Genomic DNA, 21,372 nt, shown 5'->3' with positions numbered 1-21,372 from the left:
GTGTCACAAACATCAATCAGAGGAAGAATCCAGGAACACACTAGTAATTTCCCCAGATTCCTTTTGCTTTTGCTTGCTTTTTTTTCTTTAAAGATCAAATTCAAATAGCATTTTATGCTTTCTTTCACTGAATTAACAGTGGCCCCGAGACCACCTTGATCCCCTTAAAGAAACCTTGTCTAGGTAACAAACCTCCACACCTTTCAGGGCTTAGCTGGTGCACAGCGGATTTGGGCCGTCCGTCAGGCGGTAAGCCCTGGCTGCTTTCTGGGCCTTTCTGCTGGCCAAATTGTATTTATGGCAAAGGCTATGGTCCTTATCAAAAGAAACCCAGGCTCACGGCCTCTGAGCTCCTCCTCCGGAGCAGAAGAATGTTAAACTAGACATCTGTCTGTGAAGACAGTCAACTAAACATATGCCCACTTTCAAAGGAGGGTCTTGTTTTGGCCAGTCTCTTAAATTTTGGAAAAATGGCTTTTTCTAAATGAGTTTTAGAAAAGCAGTCATAAGCCAAGCTATCCACGTTACACTGATTTCTGCATTACCATAGAAAATGCACATTTTAATGGTGTATATCGTTTATTAAATGGATCCTTCTAGGGCAGTAATAATAATTACATAATACATAACAGAATTATAATATGTGATACTAGTTTTATTAGGGCGATGATTTATGATGCATTAAGTAGTAATCTTATTTAATCCTCCTAATAGTCCTAGGTGATAGGTATTATTTCATTTCCAGGTGACAAATGAAGGACTGAGGGTTTTAGAGTTTGCTTATCTGTAAGTGGATAAGCAGGGATTCTAGTCTGTTGTCAAAGCATGTGTGAGTCACCAGATGTTATGGAGTACAGGTCGAGAATATTCTATGCTAACCATTTTTGGTGATGATCAGAAAAGTTCATGGATTATTGTTGGTTTAAGTATTATCTTATCCTTACAAGAAGAGAAGATGGTAAACATAACATCTGTGGACTTCCCCCCCCACCCACCCCCAATGGAAGGAAAATCAGATGAACATGTAAATTGGCCAGGGGGAACAGAAGTCTTAAAAAGTTTCCAGATTCGGGCGCCTGGGTGGCTCAGACGGTTAAGCGTCTGCCTTCGGCTCAGGTCATGATCCCAGGGTCCTGGGATCGAACCCCACATCGGGCTCCCTGCTCCTTGGGAGCCTGCTTCTCCCTCTGCTTCTCTCTCTCATGAATAAATAAATAAAATCTTAAAAAAAAAAAAAGTTTCCAGATTCATTCTTAATGGCACATTCTTAGATGAAATGGCAATGTATAGAAACTGCCGCCAAACAATAAGAGTTTTAGGTGACTAAAGGGCAAGTACAATGAGAATTATTTCTGTCAAAATGCCAGCTGATTTCTACAATAGAGATTAGGCGATCAGGGCAGAGCAAAAACAGTAAGGTTCAGAATGTTCATTTAAAAATACACCATGATCCTTTACTTTGTAAATCATGAATGTAACTAAGGTACTGGAAATTCCTTCCAGAATAATTAACCCTTTGGTGGAGAGGACAGTGGACAGGAAGCTAGGAGGTACAGATTCTGGCCCTGCCCTTAATTAGTTAGCTATGTGACCTTGGATGAGTCTCATAACCTCTGCAGACTTCAATTTTTTCATCTACACAATGAAACCTCTGGTCCCTTCAATTCTAAAATTCTCGGAGTCTATGAGTCAAACTGGTCTCATCTTTGCTAATGGCTCAATTTTACTTTCCACACACCTCTTAGGAAATGGTCAGGGAGCTGCCGGAAAATGCAATTCAGTTTTCACGTGAGTTTCTTTGCTCACTCCACGCCCCCAAGCTGCTGTTTGTAACCCCTTTGTCATTGCAAAAACACTTTCAAGGATAGTGGGGGAGCAAATAAGAGGAAAATAATCTACCAAAAGACTGGGTTTTACATTTACATGCAAAGCACTCATGTCCACTTTGCCGTCTCTTTCATTGTTCTGCTTTTTCGATTATTCTGTTATAGTGGATTGTTTTTCATTTATTGCAAAACGCTTCTTAAAAAATTGTAACTTTGAAAACCAGGACGGATACTTCTATTCGAATTAGCAGGAAACAAAATAGTTTTTCGACTTTTACCTACTAATTTTCCATGTGCAATGATTTAGTTATTATTTTAGCTGCTAGAATAAACTGATACAAGGCTTTAGGAAAATTATTTATGGCTTAATAGTAAGTATATGAACAAAAACTGCATTACCAGGTAAAGCATACCAATCTCCTTTATCCTGGAAAATAATTTAACACTTTTTGGGGGGAGCATATATTAAAACCAATACTACAAATATACAATCACGACCTTACAGAAATGAATTGTACTATGTAGGAAATTGATACCCAGATGATATCAAGATCATGAAAGAGAAGGAAGGCACAGTCCGCAGCTGACCTTGAAACCCCAGCCTCGTTTTACTGACAACAACAGAACACCTAAGGAGCATGTAAGACCATCTCCTAGAAGATAATCCTCAAATCCCAAGACCCTTAGGCAGAGCCCAAAACAGAGAGACTCCATGTTTTTCATCAGTAATGTCATTTAACTTGTAGGCATTTACTGAAAGAAATAATTATCTGTGGCCTTCCACTGTTTGAGTTTTTAAGTCCTATTCCTAGGGATACATTTAGCTTATATGAATTACTAAGCAGACTTTAGCCATGGACAGAGAGTTCACTTGATGTCATAGACCCCGTGGAAAATGTTACTGCTTGTTTTATTGCTCAGGCTGATGAACAAGATTATGAGTTCCTTTCCAAATGCTTTGAATTTATACTTGCGCTAAATATGAGTGGCCTAGGGCTGAAATTGGAAATATGTGGCATCTATGTGATCACAACCCACTTCAAAAACTAGTGCCCATAACTGATCATACCCCTATTTCCTGCTGAGCTGAACTCAGTCTCAGAATCCTTAGCAGCAAACACAGCCGCCATACCAAATAGTGAACTCTTTGCTGCCTGTATTCTAGAATTAAAATATCTTAAAAGCCTCAAAGGTTTGCCTCTTCCCTATTACACTGTGATGGACTTTTCTGAAATTTTTCCTTTTGTTTTCATTTTGATACGTAATGATTTTTTTTTTCTTTCATCCAAGAACCACCTTTTAGGGGCGCCTGGGTGGCTCAGTCGTTAAGCGTCTGCCTTCAGCTCAGGTCAAGATCCAGGGTCCTGGGATCGAGCCCCACATCGGGCTCCCTGCTCAGCAGGAAGCCTGCTTCTCCCTCTCCCACTCCCCCTGCTTGTGTTCCCTCTCTCGCCGTCTCTGTCAAAATAAATAAAATCTTAAAAAAAAAAACCCACCTTTTATTGCGTATTTTAAAATTCCCCACAGCACTGAAACACTTTTAAATATCCATTAGGGACTCAGTAAACATTTGTGTTTTGAATAGCCTAAATGCTAGAAACAGAAGACCGAAATATCACATAGAACCAGAGAGGACTCGGTCTCAGGACTATTTCAGAGAGAAACGGGTGTCTGTTCTCTCCAGATACTCGTGGAAGGGATCATGGACCAAGTGGTCCCAACAAATTAAGTCCTGGGAAACTGGCAAAGAAGAGACGTGCAAGTTCCGGTTCCTTTGGTGTTACAAGTTTCCAAAATATGAGGAAATAGGCCAAATGCCTAGGACTTTCAAATGATAGTGTTTGATTTAATGACTAACAGGGAAACGCCCACTGAGCAGTTCATGGACAGTGTCTCTCTGAAGTCAGATCCTGTTGGCAAATGACCAAAGAAGTCCTCTCCTGATCCAGCCAGCCACTTCCATGGCCAGGAAGCACTTTGCCATCAACTCAGCATTAAAAAAGTGAGCAATTCAAGGTACCATTTGCAGTTAATCTAAGAATTCCACTGAATATCCCAAAATTGGTGTTCAAAACACATTTGATTTGAGGCCTTGACTTGATTTTAGTAGAGACCATTTCTCACATAGAAATGTCAAGGTAATGAGTTAAGCCTCATTTTTAAAAGAGAAGCAAAGATTTTTTAAATGTTCTAGTTTCTTTAGAAATATATTGGATAAACAATGCATTAGGGCTAACCTGAAGGTAAACGCAATGAGATCACATGATTTCCCCTTCAAACTAAGTATGCATCCTAAGATACTCTGGTTGATGAACCTGCTTTGAGATTTTGAGGGTTTCTAAAGTAATTCTTTAATTAATACCAATATATAGGATGCTTTTCTGATTCCAGGCAATACACTCAGTTTTCAGCTGAAGAAAATGAGAGACCGTTAAAACTTAAAAAGTTATTTTTCTTAATGCGAGTGAATGGGAACATATTTAGTATAAGTTTCTAGTCATTCCTTTGTCCTTCAACATGCACTGAGCACCTGCTCTGTGTCAGGAACTCCCTTGGCCATTGGGGGCTAGGTAGCCAACAAAACAAATACTCTATGGAGCTTATAATCTAGGTCAGCAATTTTGCCCCAAAATAACTACAGAAAGAAAGAAGTGAACAAGGGAGACCAGGGTGCTTCTATCTGTCAGTTTACTTACGAAACTATGGTTTCCAGCAGAGGTGGTTTTGATTACATAAATTTTGATTTGCGCTATACAAGAAATTTCAATTAAAATTTTAAATGCTGGAAGTCTACTATAGACACTAAATTATTTCTGAATGTATCTGTGTTGAACATAAAAATGGCAAAGGCATTTTTTTTTTTTAAAGAAAAAAGTGCTGGTTATTCTAGAAATACCTTTAACCAGGGCAGTTTGCAGGGGAATTCATGACCGCTTTAGGCTAATGGTCATTGGCTTCATGTTCGGCCCTCAATTAAACTCTGAACTTCAATTGTTATTACTTAATTGACTTGGTTATATTTCACGTCGGCATTTCAAGATGACCTTCCCTTTAAAAAATAAAAATTACGTTGACATAGCACCATGGGTCTTTAGCTGAGCCTGACATTGCTGCAGCAGTCCCACACTGTTTTATATATGGTTGGGCCTAGAATTTGCTTAGCTTTGCTATCACTAGGGTACTTCCCATCATCCTTGCCTTTGATAGGAGACAGCTCTAGATAAATCCGAGTGAGGAGGGAAAAGGAATGAAGAGCTAAATGCATCGGTTGCCATGATTATTAAGACGCAAAATAAATCTACAGATACACACTTTATTCTAAGCACAGGGGGTTAGTCTTAAATACCTTCAGTACCACAATTAAATATTATGTCATGCCTGTTTTAAAAAGGTACTATCAGTATCTTTTCTTTATAAGCGACTCCAAGCGTTTCGTGGTTCCACTTTAACTAGATGAAAGCTTAAATCCCCTTACACATAAAAATAAGAACAAGTTGGATTTATTTAACTAATGAGTTGGAGTTTATAGAAAGGAGATATGATGCCAAGATCTAACCCTGTTACACTCACAGAAATGAATTAAGGCATCAAATGAGCATTCCCCCCCCCCCGCCCCCGTATTGTGGAAAAGTTTTAAAAGTCTTTTGGAAGTACTTTGATCCAGCTTTGACATCATTTTAGTGGATTACTATTGTATGAAAACTCTAATTTATTGTGCTTGACCTAAGCAGCTCTTTGTCTCACAGCCATATTCCAAACAATAGCAGGAAAGTGAAAAACACAAGGGGAGCCCAAGCTGTTCTGGTTATTATTTCATAATCCATCTTCCTTATTTAATCTTTGGAATCCAGGCATGGTCTTAATAAAAGATCACGTTGACTATATATGGGAAGGTTAGTCTGGTGCACTACAATGAGACGGTCCCCCTTTTGTCACGGCCATGCTTCCGTCACCGAAGAGTGACTTTGCGGACAGGTGGGGAGAAGCACTGCTCTATAAATGGTGACATTGCAGGCAAACTCCCCATTGTTTGCCTTTCGATTTCCTCTCCCGTTAAGTTAGCTTTGTTCCCTTACCTTAAGGAACCATGTCCCAGCTGGGAGATTCTCTCTTCCCATCCCTGCCACAGAGTGGTTCTACGCTGTGGCAACTTGCTCCCATCAGATCACACGGAAAACGGCGAGCTTCTCCTAAGAACATGCGAGCAGGGCTTCTCTAATGAAATCAGACAGGCCTTTACCCATCGTTTTAATCAGCAGATACCCCCCCCACCCTCACCCCACCCCCACTCATGCTCAAAGCAGCTGTAAACTTCACTTGTGCTTCTGGCCCCATTCTCCAAAACACTTCCTCATGGCCTAAACCTCAGACCACATTAGAACCTGTCAAATCTCATCTAAGAACTTCTATGATTCTTCAGGTGTACTTGCTCCCTGCCCATCCCCACCCCGAAGACCCACGGATCGGGATTTAGATGGGATGCGGGTTGGTTCTGGGTTCGTTTACCAGAGAGAATCTGAGTCTGGGAGTAGTGAGCAAATGCAGAATACATGTCCATGTGAGTGCAAGAACACCGGGAAAGGCTAGTGAAGGGGAGGAGGACAGAGAAGAGGTGGGCGAAGTGAAGTCGCACACGAAAGCAGCAAAAATTTCAGTCAGTCCCATCACCGGGTCTCTAGTGGGGGGCATGTTAAATAGAGCAGACAACTAAGGTATCTCGGTTCCACAGAGGCAAAGAAACAACGGGTGGAGTGCTTTGTGCGAGGTGGGTGAATTAACTGTTCACTTGGCCGCCATGCGCTAATTAGTGTGTGGCCCACCAGGGACCATTTAGTGGATGACCTCATCCAGAGCTCTAAGCGATCCCCTCAAGGCTTGAGTGAGTTAAGGCACCCCCCAAAGACCAACAATTTATCATCTTTTCCAGGATGGAATCAAGCCTCGGCGATAATGAGCAGGTACACACACCTATAGTTAGAAGAAAATTATTTCCCCTGGAGATCCAGCTTTCTGCTTTGGACCCCTAAGCTTTTCCTTTTACATGCGATTTTAGGAGTATTGAGAAGAGTTGACATACACCTCCCTAGAAGGCAGATGGAAAAAAAAAAACAAAACACTTCTTTTTGGGGGGGGGGGGGGGGAGTGGTGGTGCGTAGGGATGAGGGTGGAAAGGAGTCTATGAAGTCACCTTAAATATCTATGCTGGATCAGCTTTGCCCTCAGTGGACCCCATGCCATGCTTCAGATGGGGTCTTTGTGACCACAGATGCTTGGCAAGTCCATATATGCCAGAGAGAACATCATTTAGTTTTATGTCGTACACACATTGATTTCTGGGTTGGCATAATTCATCAGTGCAGTTTGCAGAATGCTCCATAAAACAAAATTTGCCTTAAATGTTAATGTTCTAATGACGACAGCAATAAAAATAACAAGAACAAAAAAACCCACGTTGTCATGTCTCACTTTCCACAGCCATTTTTATTGTCAAAACTAAAAAAAAAACAAACAAAACCAAAACCAAACGAGTAAACAACACCTATCGATAGAACAGAGGTAAGTATTTCTACCATAAAAGGAAAAAGAACAAGGAAATTTTAAGCTTTCCATTTGGGAACACGACTCCTGTCCCCCTACACCCTTCTAATTGAGCAATAGTACTAATAATCGCATTAGATTTATGTGGGCAAAATCTTATTGTGCTAAAGTCACAAGTTATTCAAACTATGTACAGTTTACTGGTTTCTTTCCCACTTTTTAGGGCCAAATGTTAAACCCGCCTTCATAGAGAGGAGCTGGTGCCTCGGCAGAGAGCACCAAAACCTCCTCCTAACACATTAGGTCAGGGCACCGGGGAGGAGGAGGAATCTGAAATGCGAGCACCGCTTTTATTTTTTCATTTATTTGTGCCCCCTCATCATAAATTTGTTTAATGTAAAACAAATCCTTGACAAGGGTTTCCCAGGGTTTTCAGCATCTGTGCAGATAAATGTAATTTATTCCCCCAAAGCAGCAGCAGCAGCTTAGAGCATGCCATGAAAACCGCTTAATAACAGTTTTGGTTCAAATGTGGGCATGTGTTTGCCTGTATCAGCAGTGGTTTCGGACCACTCCCTTGCACTCCCAGAACCTGCCTGATACTTCTACACGGAAACAGGCGCCTGCCAGAGCCCTCCTTCCCATCTCTCCTTCCTCTTTTTCTGTTCAGTGAGACCCACGACAGAGTTAAAATCCACGCGTCTGGACCGGACGTGCTTGTGTCCTTCAAAAGGAAAGGCAGCTGGCTGACCTTTGCAAACCTCCTTTAGGTACAAAACGAACAAGGTACAAAGGGCAGCTTTAGTCTTTCGAACGCAGCAAGCAGTGTGTGTAACTGAAAGGTGTCTGCAGAAGTTCTTTTCGTTAATACTTCCAAACTCATCTTCGACATTATAGAAGATACTATGTATTTTCTTTTTTTTTTTTTTTTAAGATTTTTTTAATTTTTTGATGGAGAGAGAGGCAGCGAGAGAGGGAACACAAGCAGGGGGAGTGGGAGAGGGAGAAGCAGGCTTCCTGCCAGCAGGGAGCCCGATGTGGGACTCGATCCCAGGACCCTGGGATCATGACCTGAGCCGAAGACAGATGCTTAACGACTGAGCCACCCAGGCACCCCGATACTATGTATTTTCAACATGGGGACAAACATTTTATAAATACATTTTGGGGGATAGATACGTTTTTGGCCTCCCAAAAGATAGGTTTATAATGAATTTATTGATGTTTTCCTTTAGGCTGAAGTTTGGTTTGCAGTATAAAAAGTGAATAAATTAAAGTGAACAAATACAAAATCCCCTTTATTTTGCTTATTTGAAAGAAAAAAAAAATCACTCCACGTTTATTTCTGGTACGCTTAATTCATTCAAAGCTGAACGTTGCTAATGCCTAAGTTATTTCAGTGTTATGTAATTACATAGTAGAAAATGCAGATACAAAGCAGTGCACAGAATGTGCTCTTAAAAAATTATACTCATAAAAATACTGACTACCCATACATACTGACAAGTAGCAGTGTTTAAAAATAAGCTTTGTCCAGACTGGCACCACGCTTCAATGGTCTCCCCTGAGCCCCCAGACCAAAGGAGGAGTGTGGTTTCCAGACACAATGTAACCAATACTTTTTTACATGAGATAAAGGGAAAGTCTTTGGTGTTCAAATAAGTATTATAAAAAGAGGAAATTCTCATCAAGTATATTTTTTCAGCTTGGCTTAATGCCAGCGAAGTCAGGAAACCGTAAAGACTGGACAAAACTAGCACAAGCTACCGTCGAGGTCTACCGAAGCCTTGCAGGTGAGAGCAAAAATCGAGTTTCAGCCTCCACGTCCTCCGCTCTGCTAGGACTGTGCTAGATTATTCCGTGATGGGGATGCAACCCTGGGTCCCTGTGAGTGGATAGGATGAGAACAGGGGAGGGAGGGAGGGAGGGAGAATGAATGGAGGCTTAGGAAAAAAAAAAAAAAGAGGGTGATTGGGGAACTGGGAGGAGAATTGAAAAATCACACCTTTCAGGCCCCACATTTCTTCTTTTGTTCAGTATACAAGGAGAAACCATCCGGAAGGAAGAGAGATTATGACTATCTGTAAACTAACTGTTTGACAGAGACAGAAATGCTGATAATGAGTGGGTTGTGTCTGTAGTTCTTGGCTGTTCACATCAGCAAGGGATGAAGGAAAACAGAAACTCCTGATATGTTTGTCTAAAGAGGTAGTGGCGTGGCCACGGGCAGCAAGAGTTCAGCTCAAGTTCAGGGCAGATGCTGCCAGGAGTTTACACGGCAGGAAAGTCAAATTGCTTCCGGATTCACCTTTTCCTCCCGGCTTCTCTTCCAGGATCATCAGGGTCAGGCGACGCTGTGGCATAAGGTGACAATGTCCGTGGGGAAACAGGCTTTGAGCAGGATGCCCCTCTCCCGGTTACAGTCCAGCTCCTGGATGAAGCCGTACCAATAGATGACTAAGCCCGGCCCAAATCTGCAAAACACACGAGAAGGCAACATATGTGCATCGTATCAACGTCATTCTAGAGAAAGGTCATCTCCGAAGCATTGCTAAGATGATTAAGTGACATTATTGCACGGAGCTTTTGTTTCGGTTGCTACAATTGGGACAGAGGGCTGAACTTGCAGCAACGAGCTTATTTAATAGAAGTACTGCTACGGTCTTGGACAGATTTATGACCTTTCAAGGAACCTGAGGTATCGCTAATGCATGCATGACCCTAATTACCTTTCAATAAGGTGTTCTGAACTCGGGCTGGTGTGAGTACCTAAGTGATGAAAGAGAACACCACAATCTCCCCACTGATGAGCCGGGGAGCACCAGACTTGGGATTTTCTCTAACCCTATCTTACCTCCTTCTCTAGTTTCAATTAAGGGGGAAAAACAAAAAAATGAAGAATAATGTAAAAAGCAGAACAGCTCATGGTGCTCTTCTGGCTAGCATATTCCATGCACATGCTAACAGGGCCAGAGGTCCCTTCTGTCATCCATTCTTTCAACTCTTTAGAAGCAAACAAATAAACCCACATGGCAACGGGGATCCCTCAGAGAGACCTTATCCCCGACCCTTCATCTGTGCATACAACCTCTCCAAGAGTGAAATTCGGTGGTAGGTTCTTATCATGAAGATGATGGATAAGGTCATGTGGACTTGTGAAGATGTATAGATAGATGCTGGCCTAAAACCTCCATCTTTCTCAGTTGTGCCTCCAAATTGGTTAGCAGCAGACTCAGGAAGTAGCCCTATAGACGACTTCACCCATCAGGAAGTTGAGACCTTTAGGCTGGGTTCATAAAGATGTAATCACTATCAATCACCATGCACACGGAGATGTTTTGCACATCAGTTGCACGTTTTTCCTACTGAGAGTACTTAATTAAAGGGCAGCACTACTTTGGGTGTCATGTTGCAGGAATTTTGCAGTGAAATCATAAATTATGAATGTTGGGTTAGTAAAAGGATGTCTAAAAACAGAACTGCTTTCTGTATTCTGACATTACAGCAGGCTGAACCACGTTAGGCCAAAAAGCTTTTTCCTTCCATGATTTATTATATGCTGTAGTGTACTTGCCAAAACTAATAGTACAGGATGGGCTGCAAGATACTGTATGCACGGGAACAAGTTCAGTTGGATGTCACGGAATGGTTTATTTGGGGATTCACATCCGTAGGGTAGCCGAGTTGTATGCAAGGCTAATTCAAACTTTTGGACAGAATCATGAGATGGCAACTCTTCTACTGAGGAGAGGCTCTGGGGGGACCCAGGAGCTGCGTACAGTGAAGTGGCCTTGGAGGACTAGGCTCGAGATTTCCCTGCATTCGTGGCTGCCTGCAGATGAGCCTGGTGAGACCTTGCTTCCATTTAACGGAGGGTTTCTCAGTAACTTGTACTAACAATTGTCTGCAACTGGGACATAGACCATTCGGTACCTCTATTTTACAGACAACTCTGATTAGTATCAGATGATGTCCGATTTGCCAAAACAAGTGTGGCAAGGGCAGGAAGATCTGCAATTCTGAGGACCGTGTCTGAGAAGCCAAGAAGTTTCCTGTCCGTGAAGCAGCCCCGAGTCACAGCCTGGACAGACCTAACATTAAGCTCAAGACATTCCTCTGTTGTGTTATGCAGCCATTCAGGAGACCACGATGTTCTTTAGAAAGGCACGAATATTTTTACAAAGGGAGGAAAAAAAGGTGATCTAACCAGTCATGGAAAAGAACAAAAGAATATATGGGGGTCATAAACAACAAGCTCAGTATTTTAAAGATTTAATAAAACAAAAACACGTATCCCCAGCACTGAGTGAGCAGGGACAGACAGCACTTTCCCTGAACAGTTAAATCATAAGCCAAAGGACATGAAGCATGACCACTCTTTACAAAACTGGCATTTTCCAGGCAGGAAAGCCAGGCTGGGGAGCACCTCAATGCCCAAGAAAATGGACTTGTTTCACTTGTGAGGCAACAGATGAACTCTGCAACTTGAAAAGGTTTTGCGAGGCTGTAAGGTGAACCTCTCGTTGCAGTGGTTTACTACTAGGACTCCCTGAAGGTAGGATCACGGCTCTCTGAACGATTTTCAGTATACAGGAGTAGTGACACATGGTAAGGCTCTACCATCTAAGTCTTTGTTTCTTTCTTAGCTTGTGGATGGAAGGATATTAACTCCGGCACCGTTAGCCTTCTCACGTGACTCAAAAGCTCTAACAACGTGTGCTTGATTAAAAACAAGGCAACACAACTTGTCCTTGTAAATGGCAATTGGTAGGTAAAGGCTTTCCAATTCTGTGTTCTTTGGAGGAAAAATAGGGACTCATAGGGTGACAAATTTGGGAATTTCATGATCGAACAAGATCTGGCCTCGTTCCTGATACCTACTTTAGTGTATTTCTGAGCTTTCTCTGACAATTCAGGATCCAGAGATTATCAAATGGCTGGCAAGATAATCTTCTAGCAATGTATCTGTTTATGAAGAGGTGGACCACATTAAGCAAATTTATAAATTCGTTGGTTATCTGAACCAACAGAAGGGAATGTTTTGGTTGATAGTTCAAAAAAAAAAAAGGAACCCAACTCTGGCATTTCCTTCTGAAAAGGTATAAACCAGGGAGAAAACAGGACCCAGGAAATTTTTATGTAGGTCAAGTACATGCTCGTGGGTTGAGCGATTTCACCTCTATGATGCCTGTTCCCATTTATTGTGGCACCACTAGACAAGAATAAGATCACTGGGAAGGCAAACATAACCTTTGTGACCAATAAAAACCAAAGAGACTGTTAACGGCATTTAAAAGGAAACGGAGTCCCCGCGTCTGAGGGAATGTGCAAAGCAGAGGGTTGGTCTGCTACTGGCTTTGCAGTCTTCCCTACGAGCCAGACACACTCAGGAATGGGATGTATAGGGATATCTGAATTGATTCTGTAAACACATTTCAAGGTTGACTGTAATTTTAAAGTTACTATTATGAGTGATCAAGTAATAAGATCAAAGACTCCACCCAAATGGATTTTAAAAAACTCCTGTGGAGGGCGCCTGGGTGGCTCAGTTGGTTGGGCGACTGCCTTCGGCTCAGGTCATGATCCTGGAGTCCCTGGATCGAGTCCCGCATCGGGCTCCCTGCTCGGCGGGGAGCCTGCTTCTGCCTCTGACCCTCCCCCCTCTCATGTGCTCTCTCTGTCTCATTCTCTCTCTCAAATAAATAAATCTTTAAAAACAAAAACAAAACAAAACAAAACAAAAAAAACTCCTGTGGAGCAGAGACTGGAATGCAAGTGAGTCCTTTTGCTTGCAAATGAAATACCACCAAATCTGCAAAACTAACAAGTAACTCCTGAAAAAAAAAAAAAAAGAAAAAGGGAGGTGCAAGTCAAGAGCCATGACAGACCTGATGGGTGTGTATGAAAGATGAAGTTCCTCCTGAGTAACAACAGCCTTATAAATGTGTGTGGCAGGTGTTTCTCTGGTTTCCTCTCATTTTAGAGTATTTAGAGACATTAAATGGGAGATTGTGGAAGGAAGCTGGGTACCCTCGTGTGGTGTTTGTGCATATCTGTATCCCAGAGATTATCTCTGCCAGACTGTGATGCTACAGAGGCTGAAGACCGTGTTTTATGTATATGCGTGTTCTCTAGGCTTAGCGCGGTGCCCGGCAGGTGACGGCTACTCTCAAGGACAGGAACCCAGAGTTAATAGGGTCAGACAGCTTTCTGCTGGTTGCTGAATCACGGGCAGCCTAGAGGTAGTGGGCGCGCTGGCGGGACCCGGCCACTGCCACGGCCTGGCATTTTTATTAGTGACCACGATGAGCATGCTGATGGCATACACACAGATCACACGGATGATGAGAACAGTTACAACGTTAACTATTACCACTTTCATAGCATTTACTATGTGCCAGACACTGTTCTAAGCACTTCGCAAAGATCGACCCGTTTATTTCTCAGGGCAACTCCACGAGGTAGGTGCAATTAATGTCCCCATTCTGCAAATGAAGAAACTGAGGCACAGAGCAATTAAGCAGCTGGCCAAAGGTCTTATGGCTAAAAAGTGGAAGAACGGGTTTTGGAACCCAGGCAGTCTGGTTGCAGGGTCTGCGACGGTCTCTCTACGAGGTGGCAATGGACCTATTATACAGGGGGACATCCTATTAGACTAACCAGAGAAAGAGAGGAAGTGCCTTCTGTACCAGTGAGACCATGCCTAGAGTGTTTTGCAGGATCCTGGTGTCACATTTTAAGAGGAATATCTCTGGTCTGGAATTGATCCGGAGGAGAACGCTAGGATATTTGAGGAACTGTTAGAATAACAGAGTATGTGTGACCTAGAAATAAGCACATAGGGTGGTAACATGCTCATTCACCAGCCTCTGATTTTTAGGCCACTCCTGGGGAGAAGTGATTAGACTCATGCTGTAGCTCTCGAGCAGACTTCGGGCCACGTCTGAAAGTTACCAGGAATTGTGTATGGATTCAACTTGAATAAAAATTTTTCTGCCAATGTAGCTTTTGAAAACACGGAGTGAGCTGCCTTACACATTAGTGACATTTCTGTGACTTGATCTATTAAATCGAGGCTGGGCTTTCATCAATTTTTTTTTAAAAAATGGAGTCAGCCCGTAAGTATTTTTTATATGAAATCCTGCACACTCAGCATCTTTTGAGACATTAGTTGATCTGGCAACAATCAGCTGGAACTAAAGCAACAGCTACCCCCTTTAGACAAGACATATGTTTCAGGTTTGGTGCAGTCCCCACCATTCTCTGGTACTCCTGATGTCGAGGCTCCATACCAGGTGCCATTTATCATTGTGCTGGTGCTGCAGACTTTCATTGTAGAGACCCATTTCTCCCTACTTCCATCTCTGTCAAATTTGGGAAAGCCAAAGAGAACGGCAGAGGGTTTCACGTTTCAAGAAAGAAATCGAAGCAGCCACATTTCTTATGTCCTGCCTACTTGGCTCACTTAATGCTGTGTACCTATCCCCATGGACATTTGAATTCTTGACCCCAGTCTGGGAGATCTAACTCAGAGGTTCCCAAATTTGGGCCAGAGCCTCTTGAGATGATATGCGCAGATCCTTATGTGCACCAAGCGCTATCCTCAGAAAAAATAAACAGGTCTTATTTTAAAAATGCAGATAAAATAGGGTTCACAGCTTTCAGTCATCATGGATTGTTTAAGTAGATGGGATCTAAAAGCACAGCTATAATCACATGGGGGACAGCAAAACTTGTTTAAGGATTTTCAAATTTGGCAAGACTGGGGGGAAGCTGTTCTAATTGGTTAGAACTTCTATGGGTGGATGTTACATACAGGTGAAAAGCATATATGTATAAAGGAGGATTTATGAAATGGGTAATTCTAGGGCATATTAAAGACGTGTGGAAATACCTAGCAGATTTGTAACTAACCTGTCCTTGCACAGAAGGTTCATCTTCACAGTAAAAAAAAATGAGCTAGAAGGAAAGGCCCCCTAGGTATGGCATCAGATTCCATTTAGAACTCATTCTACAGACAGCAGTTTCTACCTATAGGAAAAGAGGCGCACAAGAGAAGCATCAGACTAAGTTGGGCAACAACAGGAGTGAGAAAAGGCCCACAGCAGTGGTAGTCCTGGAATGCTGGGCTGCAGCTAAGACACTGACGGATACTGTGGTCAGCCGACTTATAAGGTGACCTCAACGATACCTGCCTCTTGGGATTCAGGCCCTCGTGTAATCCCCTCCCCCTGAATGTTGACTGGATCTAGTGACTTGCTTCTAACAAGGGAATATAGCAAAAGTGATGGGATGTCACTTCTGTGATTAGGTTACAAGAGACAGACTTCCATCTTGCTACCAGATACTTTCTCTTGCCTTTTCGACTTGTATACTTTGATGAAGCAAACTGCCATTTGGGAGAGGCCCATGCAGCAGGGAAGTGAAGGTGGCCTGTGGCCAACAGTCCGAGAGGAATGTAGCCCTGTGAGCTGAATCCTGCCAATAATCCGAGTGAGTTTGGAAGGGTTTCTTTCCTCAGTCAAACCTTCAGATGAGACCACACTCCCTGGGCCAATATCTTGAATGTGGCCTGAGAGAGAGAGGAAAGAACAGTACCCAGCTAAGCTATGGCCCTATTCCTGAATCACAGAAAAAGTGAGGTAACAACTGTGTGTTACTTTAATTCGCTATCTAGCAATACACACACACTGCACTTGAGTAATCAAAGACCATTCTTCACATATGCAGTATGGAAAGGCCTATTGGCTTTTTATTCCAGTTACACCTGAACCCAGAATCTATAGCAGAAGGAGTTACTGGATGAGATCATCAGTAAGTAGCAACTCTTCATCAAGGCTTATCAGTTACAAAGCAACTCTGTACTTTTACCCTAATGGAGCTTCCTGGCTCCTAACTTGCACTATATGCCAACACCTCTGCCTGCTGCAGATCTAGGACACTGGGGGTTACCCAAGGATGTAGAGAAATCATATATAAAATGAAGAAGTCTAGATGTTTTCTCCAGTGCTGTGGTTTCAGTGTTGTGTGGTTATCGGGCTTCCAAGGCTGCAAATATGAGGGAGATGGAGACAGGGTGTGAGAGGCTGGTTACGGGCAGAACACTTGCCAGTCAAGGTGAGTGACTGTTGACAATTAGGGAAGAGACACTGAAAAACCTCTAACTGTGGCAACCTAAGGCTGTTTGGTGTTGGGGAAATAGGCTTTGTCAATCACAGGTGCTGAGGACAGTCCAGGATAAGTAGATGCTGGTTATGTTTTGTTAAAAAGAGCGGGGCAATCTGTAATATATTTTTAAAAGACTGCCACCAAGAATGTTTTATAAATGGGACTTCAGTAAGTAAATTCTCAGTTTTCCAGAAGAATTTAGCTATCCTCAGGTAGTCTCCTAGGATGTCGAAATATGGATGTTGGACAGAATATAAGTTATGAATCAGGTCTTTCAGTGCAAGATTTTTTTCTGTGAGAAACTCAGAGGTTATGGACAGAAAATCTGGGCCCCTAAATTCAGGAAAGACTTGCTTACTCTTTCTTAGCTATTAAAAAAAAAAAATACACCGCCTTTCCCTGCCACACCTCTACACTCTTCTTTATAAAGCAGGCATTTCTTGGATGGTATTTTTACTTATGGAGAAAAGGGAGGAAGATTAAGTGTCTATTGTTAGCCCTTTCCTTTAGGCTTCTTCAGAGAGTGCTGAAATGAAAGGTAGATGAAGTCTGAGGTTTCTAATCACACTGTTAAGATACCATTTTGCTAAATTAGCCCCAGTAGCTAACTCCCTGGTTGGTTTCCTGATTTCAGAAAGCCCTTAACCAGACATTAGGTCTATAACGGTTTTGTCTAAAAACACCCATCAAGGAGCGCCCGGCTTGCCCAGTTGGTAAAGTGTGCGACTCTTGATGTCGGGGTTGTAAGTTCGAGCCCCACGTTGGGTGTAGAGATTACTTAAAAACAAAATCTTAGAAAAAATACACATATAAAATGATATAATGATTCCAATAACCAATGCTAAGGAGGTAACACTTAACCACACTTAGGATGCAATAGGCAGTGTCGCAAGCCCTTTTACATGTACAGATTTGATACTCACAAGCAACCTAGGATTGTCCCCATTTCACAGAAGAAAAACAGGAGGCACAAAAAGGGAGGCTCTGAACTCCAGCAGTCTGGCTCTCCGGCTTGTACTTGCAACCACTACACCATACTGTCACTCACTATGCCTTGTATTTATACAGCAATTTATAGCAGTCATTCAACTTTGAAAAGTATTTCCAACATCTGGAAGAGAGAGCCAGGCAGGGGCCCGGAAAGCAGGCAACTCATCAAAAACTCAGTATAGGAGTTGAGATTCACCTGTCTACAAGGAATAATTCTTCAAGTATGAAGTCAATAGTTTCACACTAAAAAGTTTATCTAGATACTCCTTTCGATTTAAGTGTCACGGTGTTTAGGAAGTATATGGAAAAGTAACTTATAATTCAGGTAAAAGAAATTAAAATGATTACATTTGAGGGAGCATATTTAAAGCATTGACAATCAGTAAAGTAAGCTAGGGAATGAGAATTACTGAACCACTGCATAAAGTTCAGAGAAGAAAAAGGTTTCCCCCGCTGTGAGGGGATTCAGGAGTTATGGGGCAGAATCTAAACATGAGGAAAGAGGAGTAAATCCAGAACACTGCCTCAGCCTGCTCATGTAAATGGAAATAAACAGCTGGAATAAGTTATGAGGAAAACTGAGGGAAGCAACGGGTCTAAGTGAGCATATCAGGTGGAAATTTGTTTTCCTAGAAAAGGAGGTTCAGACTTGCTAAGCAGGGTTGATGCAGTGAACCCCAAAGGCCCATTTTTGCTCCTAAAGTACCTTGAGTGTAAAGATGTAGCTTGTGATTATTATCTATGTTTGTTTTCAGCTCTATGAGAAAAATCACATTTAAAAATCAGTATGCTTACCTCTTTCAGTAAAAGGGAAGGGTCGTGGGATTCATGTGTTACAAAATTTGCCTGTCTACTACATAAAATAAGGGAAACTCATGAGGTTGACCTAATACTTCCCTTCTCAATGAGCTGAATCACCATGATTACATAAAAAAGGACCGTCGATGCACTAGGGTTCTACAATGTACATCTGGATCACAAAAGAAACAATTTTCAATTGAAAGATAACAAGAGGGATGGAACGATCTGATGAGTTAAGTTTCTTGTTCATGAGGGTCTTCAAACAAAAATAAAACTGTATTGATTCAAATCTTGGTTTCCAGCCCAAATCTTTTAATTCACAGGCAAATAAAAAAAAAAAATCCTTCTCCCAAAGAATAGCAGCACAGAATATATATATATATATTTTAGGTTTTTTCTCTTTCTCCTTTTGAGTTGTGGTGTGGGCTCTGGGCTATCTTCTGAGGATGTGTGCAGACATGTGGCTGTTGGAAGTCAATTGTTCCTCCATCAAAAAGACTTCCATGTGGTTTTTATGAAGGATGCATTCTCAAACACACAGTTCAGGACGGCGGAGAAATATAAAACATCTTGTAATTGTTTCAAAATAAACTCTTCCACTGTTTATTTAGCTTTAATCTGCATGTTGTAGATTGGTTATGCACTTGTTAATCACTGTTGTATGTATCTCCAGACAGAGTTGTAAATAACTTTTCAGTCCAAGTGAAATACGCTTGCACATGTTTATATGCAAAGTATGTGTATTTATGCTGATGTGTAAATATGGGTACAGTAATAATAGATTAGTGATCAGGTAATATAGAATCATAAGGTTCTGGCACTATGGTCAATTTAATATATAGGCAAATATTCTTTTTCTGCAGTTTCTAGAGATGAAATAAAAATATTAACTCGTTTATTTCATTTACTTTCTTGCTTGGCAGGTCTGGGTTTGCAAAATGAAAGGACTAAAGAGAACCCTAGTTACGAATACTCTCAATTCATAGGTCTGTTATTAAAAATGCAACTCTAGCTCTTCATAACATCGACTCCCTAGAATTTTGAAAATAAAGGAAAAAAACAAATACTCATTCACGTCAGGTCTTTATGCCACATAGAAAATAAACAGAAAATACATTATTTTGAAGAAAATTTAAAATGTATATAAATACACAACCACAACCACCTGAAATTCTCCTTGATGTTTATATAACTTGGCATTTTCACGTCGACATTAAATTGCCTGGAAAAGTGCTTAATTTCCACTCCACTTTGTCCTGTGTTGGATATGCTTAGATGCCATACTTAACAGTCTCTGCAGCCTCTCGTGAATCTCCCCTCACAAGAGGAAAACGGAGAGGAGTGGGATAGAAACCAATGGCAGAAGCTCTTTTGTCTGTCATCTTCTGTCTTTAATACCAGTTTCCTTGGAGAAATGCTTATTCCTGGGACTGGGTCAGCCCCTCTGCATTTTACCTATCGAGAATCAACGTACACACACACGTATGTGAGAATCTACGCACAAGCTTGCGTGTGGCTTCACAGGAGAATAGGACAAGCTCATGTGGGTCATGACCAGTTCTGTCCCTGGCTTAGCTCTTTTGTCTATAAAATGGATGCTGATGCAGAACTTTGCAAATAGAGAAATAAAAGGGACCCAAAACACAACAAGCGGTAGTTAGGAATTATCCCATCATCTTTATCCAAAATGTCTTCTGAAGGTAACCATTTTAAGCAGAGTTTAGCCCCCATTTTCTGTGGTGACACAATTATTGGGCATAAGGATTCTGGAAAAGGTTTCTTTTGCATGTGAATATTTTTAAAATTTAAAAAGCACCAAACATGTGTCCCATGTAAGTTGCCTGTGATGCATGATGTCAGTGGACTTAATGATATTCCCTTAAAGGCATTTAATATCTTACAACTCAAAAAACCCCCACAAAACTACACACAAGCCTGCGAACCCATCCTGCACAGAGCACAAGTCACAAAAGACTCCTCCTCTCCTTAAATAGCTTACAACTCAAATTTTCATAACATAGGAACAAAATCTATTCACACTTTAAGTGTAAAATAGAAGTTATCAAATGAATACACAAAATGCTTAAAGGTCTACAGCAAATGAATAAGTACAATGACATGGTATTCTGAAAGTCTTCCCAGACAAGAAGAATTCTCAGCTAAGTTGCATTTATTCATATAATGACCCTTTTAATTTTCTCCATTATAGATTCACCTTTTGAGGGGAGAAAGAAGAGTGGGATTAGGGGCCCAAGACACGTAAAGGAATGGTGGGATCAGATGCATATTGAGACTATTTCATTACGAAACTGGGGGGATAAACAAGTCTGATAGCCCCAGTTTCTGTTTCAAATGAGGACATACGGAGTGGACAGCACATCTGAGGGTGGGAAGAAGAGAAATACCAAATACCTAAACCCTAAAAGTCAGAGTACCCAAGGTTATGTTTACTTTGAAAACATTTAAGTACTATGAGTAAGAGAACACACTTCAGGGGGACCTGGGGTACAAATTATATCCATCTACCTAGAATTTATACCCCAGCCTTCTTCCAAAAGTTGGGGTACTTTACAAAATTGGTTGTGTGAATTATTACGTTTTCTCAGTTATTTCCCCAGGGAAACATGCCAAAGGCAAACCCATCATTTCGGCTGATTTAGTGTTTGAGGCCAGAGATTTTATAATTGATATGACGACCATAATAATGGGTAGTGATCATCATACTGGTAAAGCCTGGGCTGACAGCACAAATAGTCCATTTCTATGTTCACCAGTTAAGTCTACCATAGACTTGCTCTAATAAATTTTGAGGTTATTTCTGAACTTTGCATTTCTAACTTCTGAATACTACAATTTAGAAATGTGTTAGAAAAGCTTTTCTTATATAAATATTGTCTACTCCAAGTAGGTTTTGTCACATAGTCTTTATTAGGTAGAGGGGGAAGGGGATGTCTCTTTCCTTGGCTCAGGTCTCAAAAGATTACGGGGTAACCCAGAGTTCAGGCAGACATTTATCTCAAGGCACCAAGAGATTTATGCATTCTGGATA

At 41.5% G+C, this 21,372-nt stretch overlaps 1 protein-coding gene across 3 annotated transcripts in view; it reads right to left on the bottom strand.

The window, feature by feature from the left end:
• Positions 1-9,354: 9,354 nt before the first annotated feature.
• CDIN1 (CDAN1 interacting nuclease 1) overlaps positions 9,355-21,372 on the bottom strand; it is a 205,799-nt gene continuing 193,781 nt past the window's right edge. For all 3 annotated transcript variants that reach the window (XM_021695509.1, XM_021695508.1, XM_021695510.1), the window contains one exon: positions 9,355-9,838. In XM_021695509.1, the coding sequence (XP_021551184.1) occupies positions 9,709-9,838 (130 nt within the window). In that variant the 3' untranslated portion in view covers positions 9,355-9,708. The remainder of the gene's footprint in view (positions 9,839-21,372) is intronic.

The sequence above is a fragment of the Neomonachus schauinslandi genome, chromosome 9, assembly GCF_002201575.2.
Source record: "Neomonachus schauinslandi chromosome 9, ASM220157v2, whole genome shotgun sequence".
NCBI lineage: Eukaryota > Metazoa > Chordata > Mammalia > Carnivora > Phocidae > Neomonachus > Neomonachus schauinslandi.
This window is presented reverse-complemented; position numbering and strand designations above follow the sequence as displayed.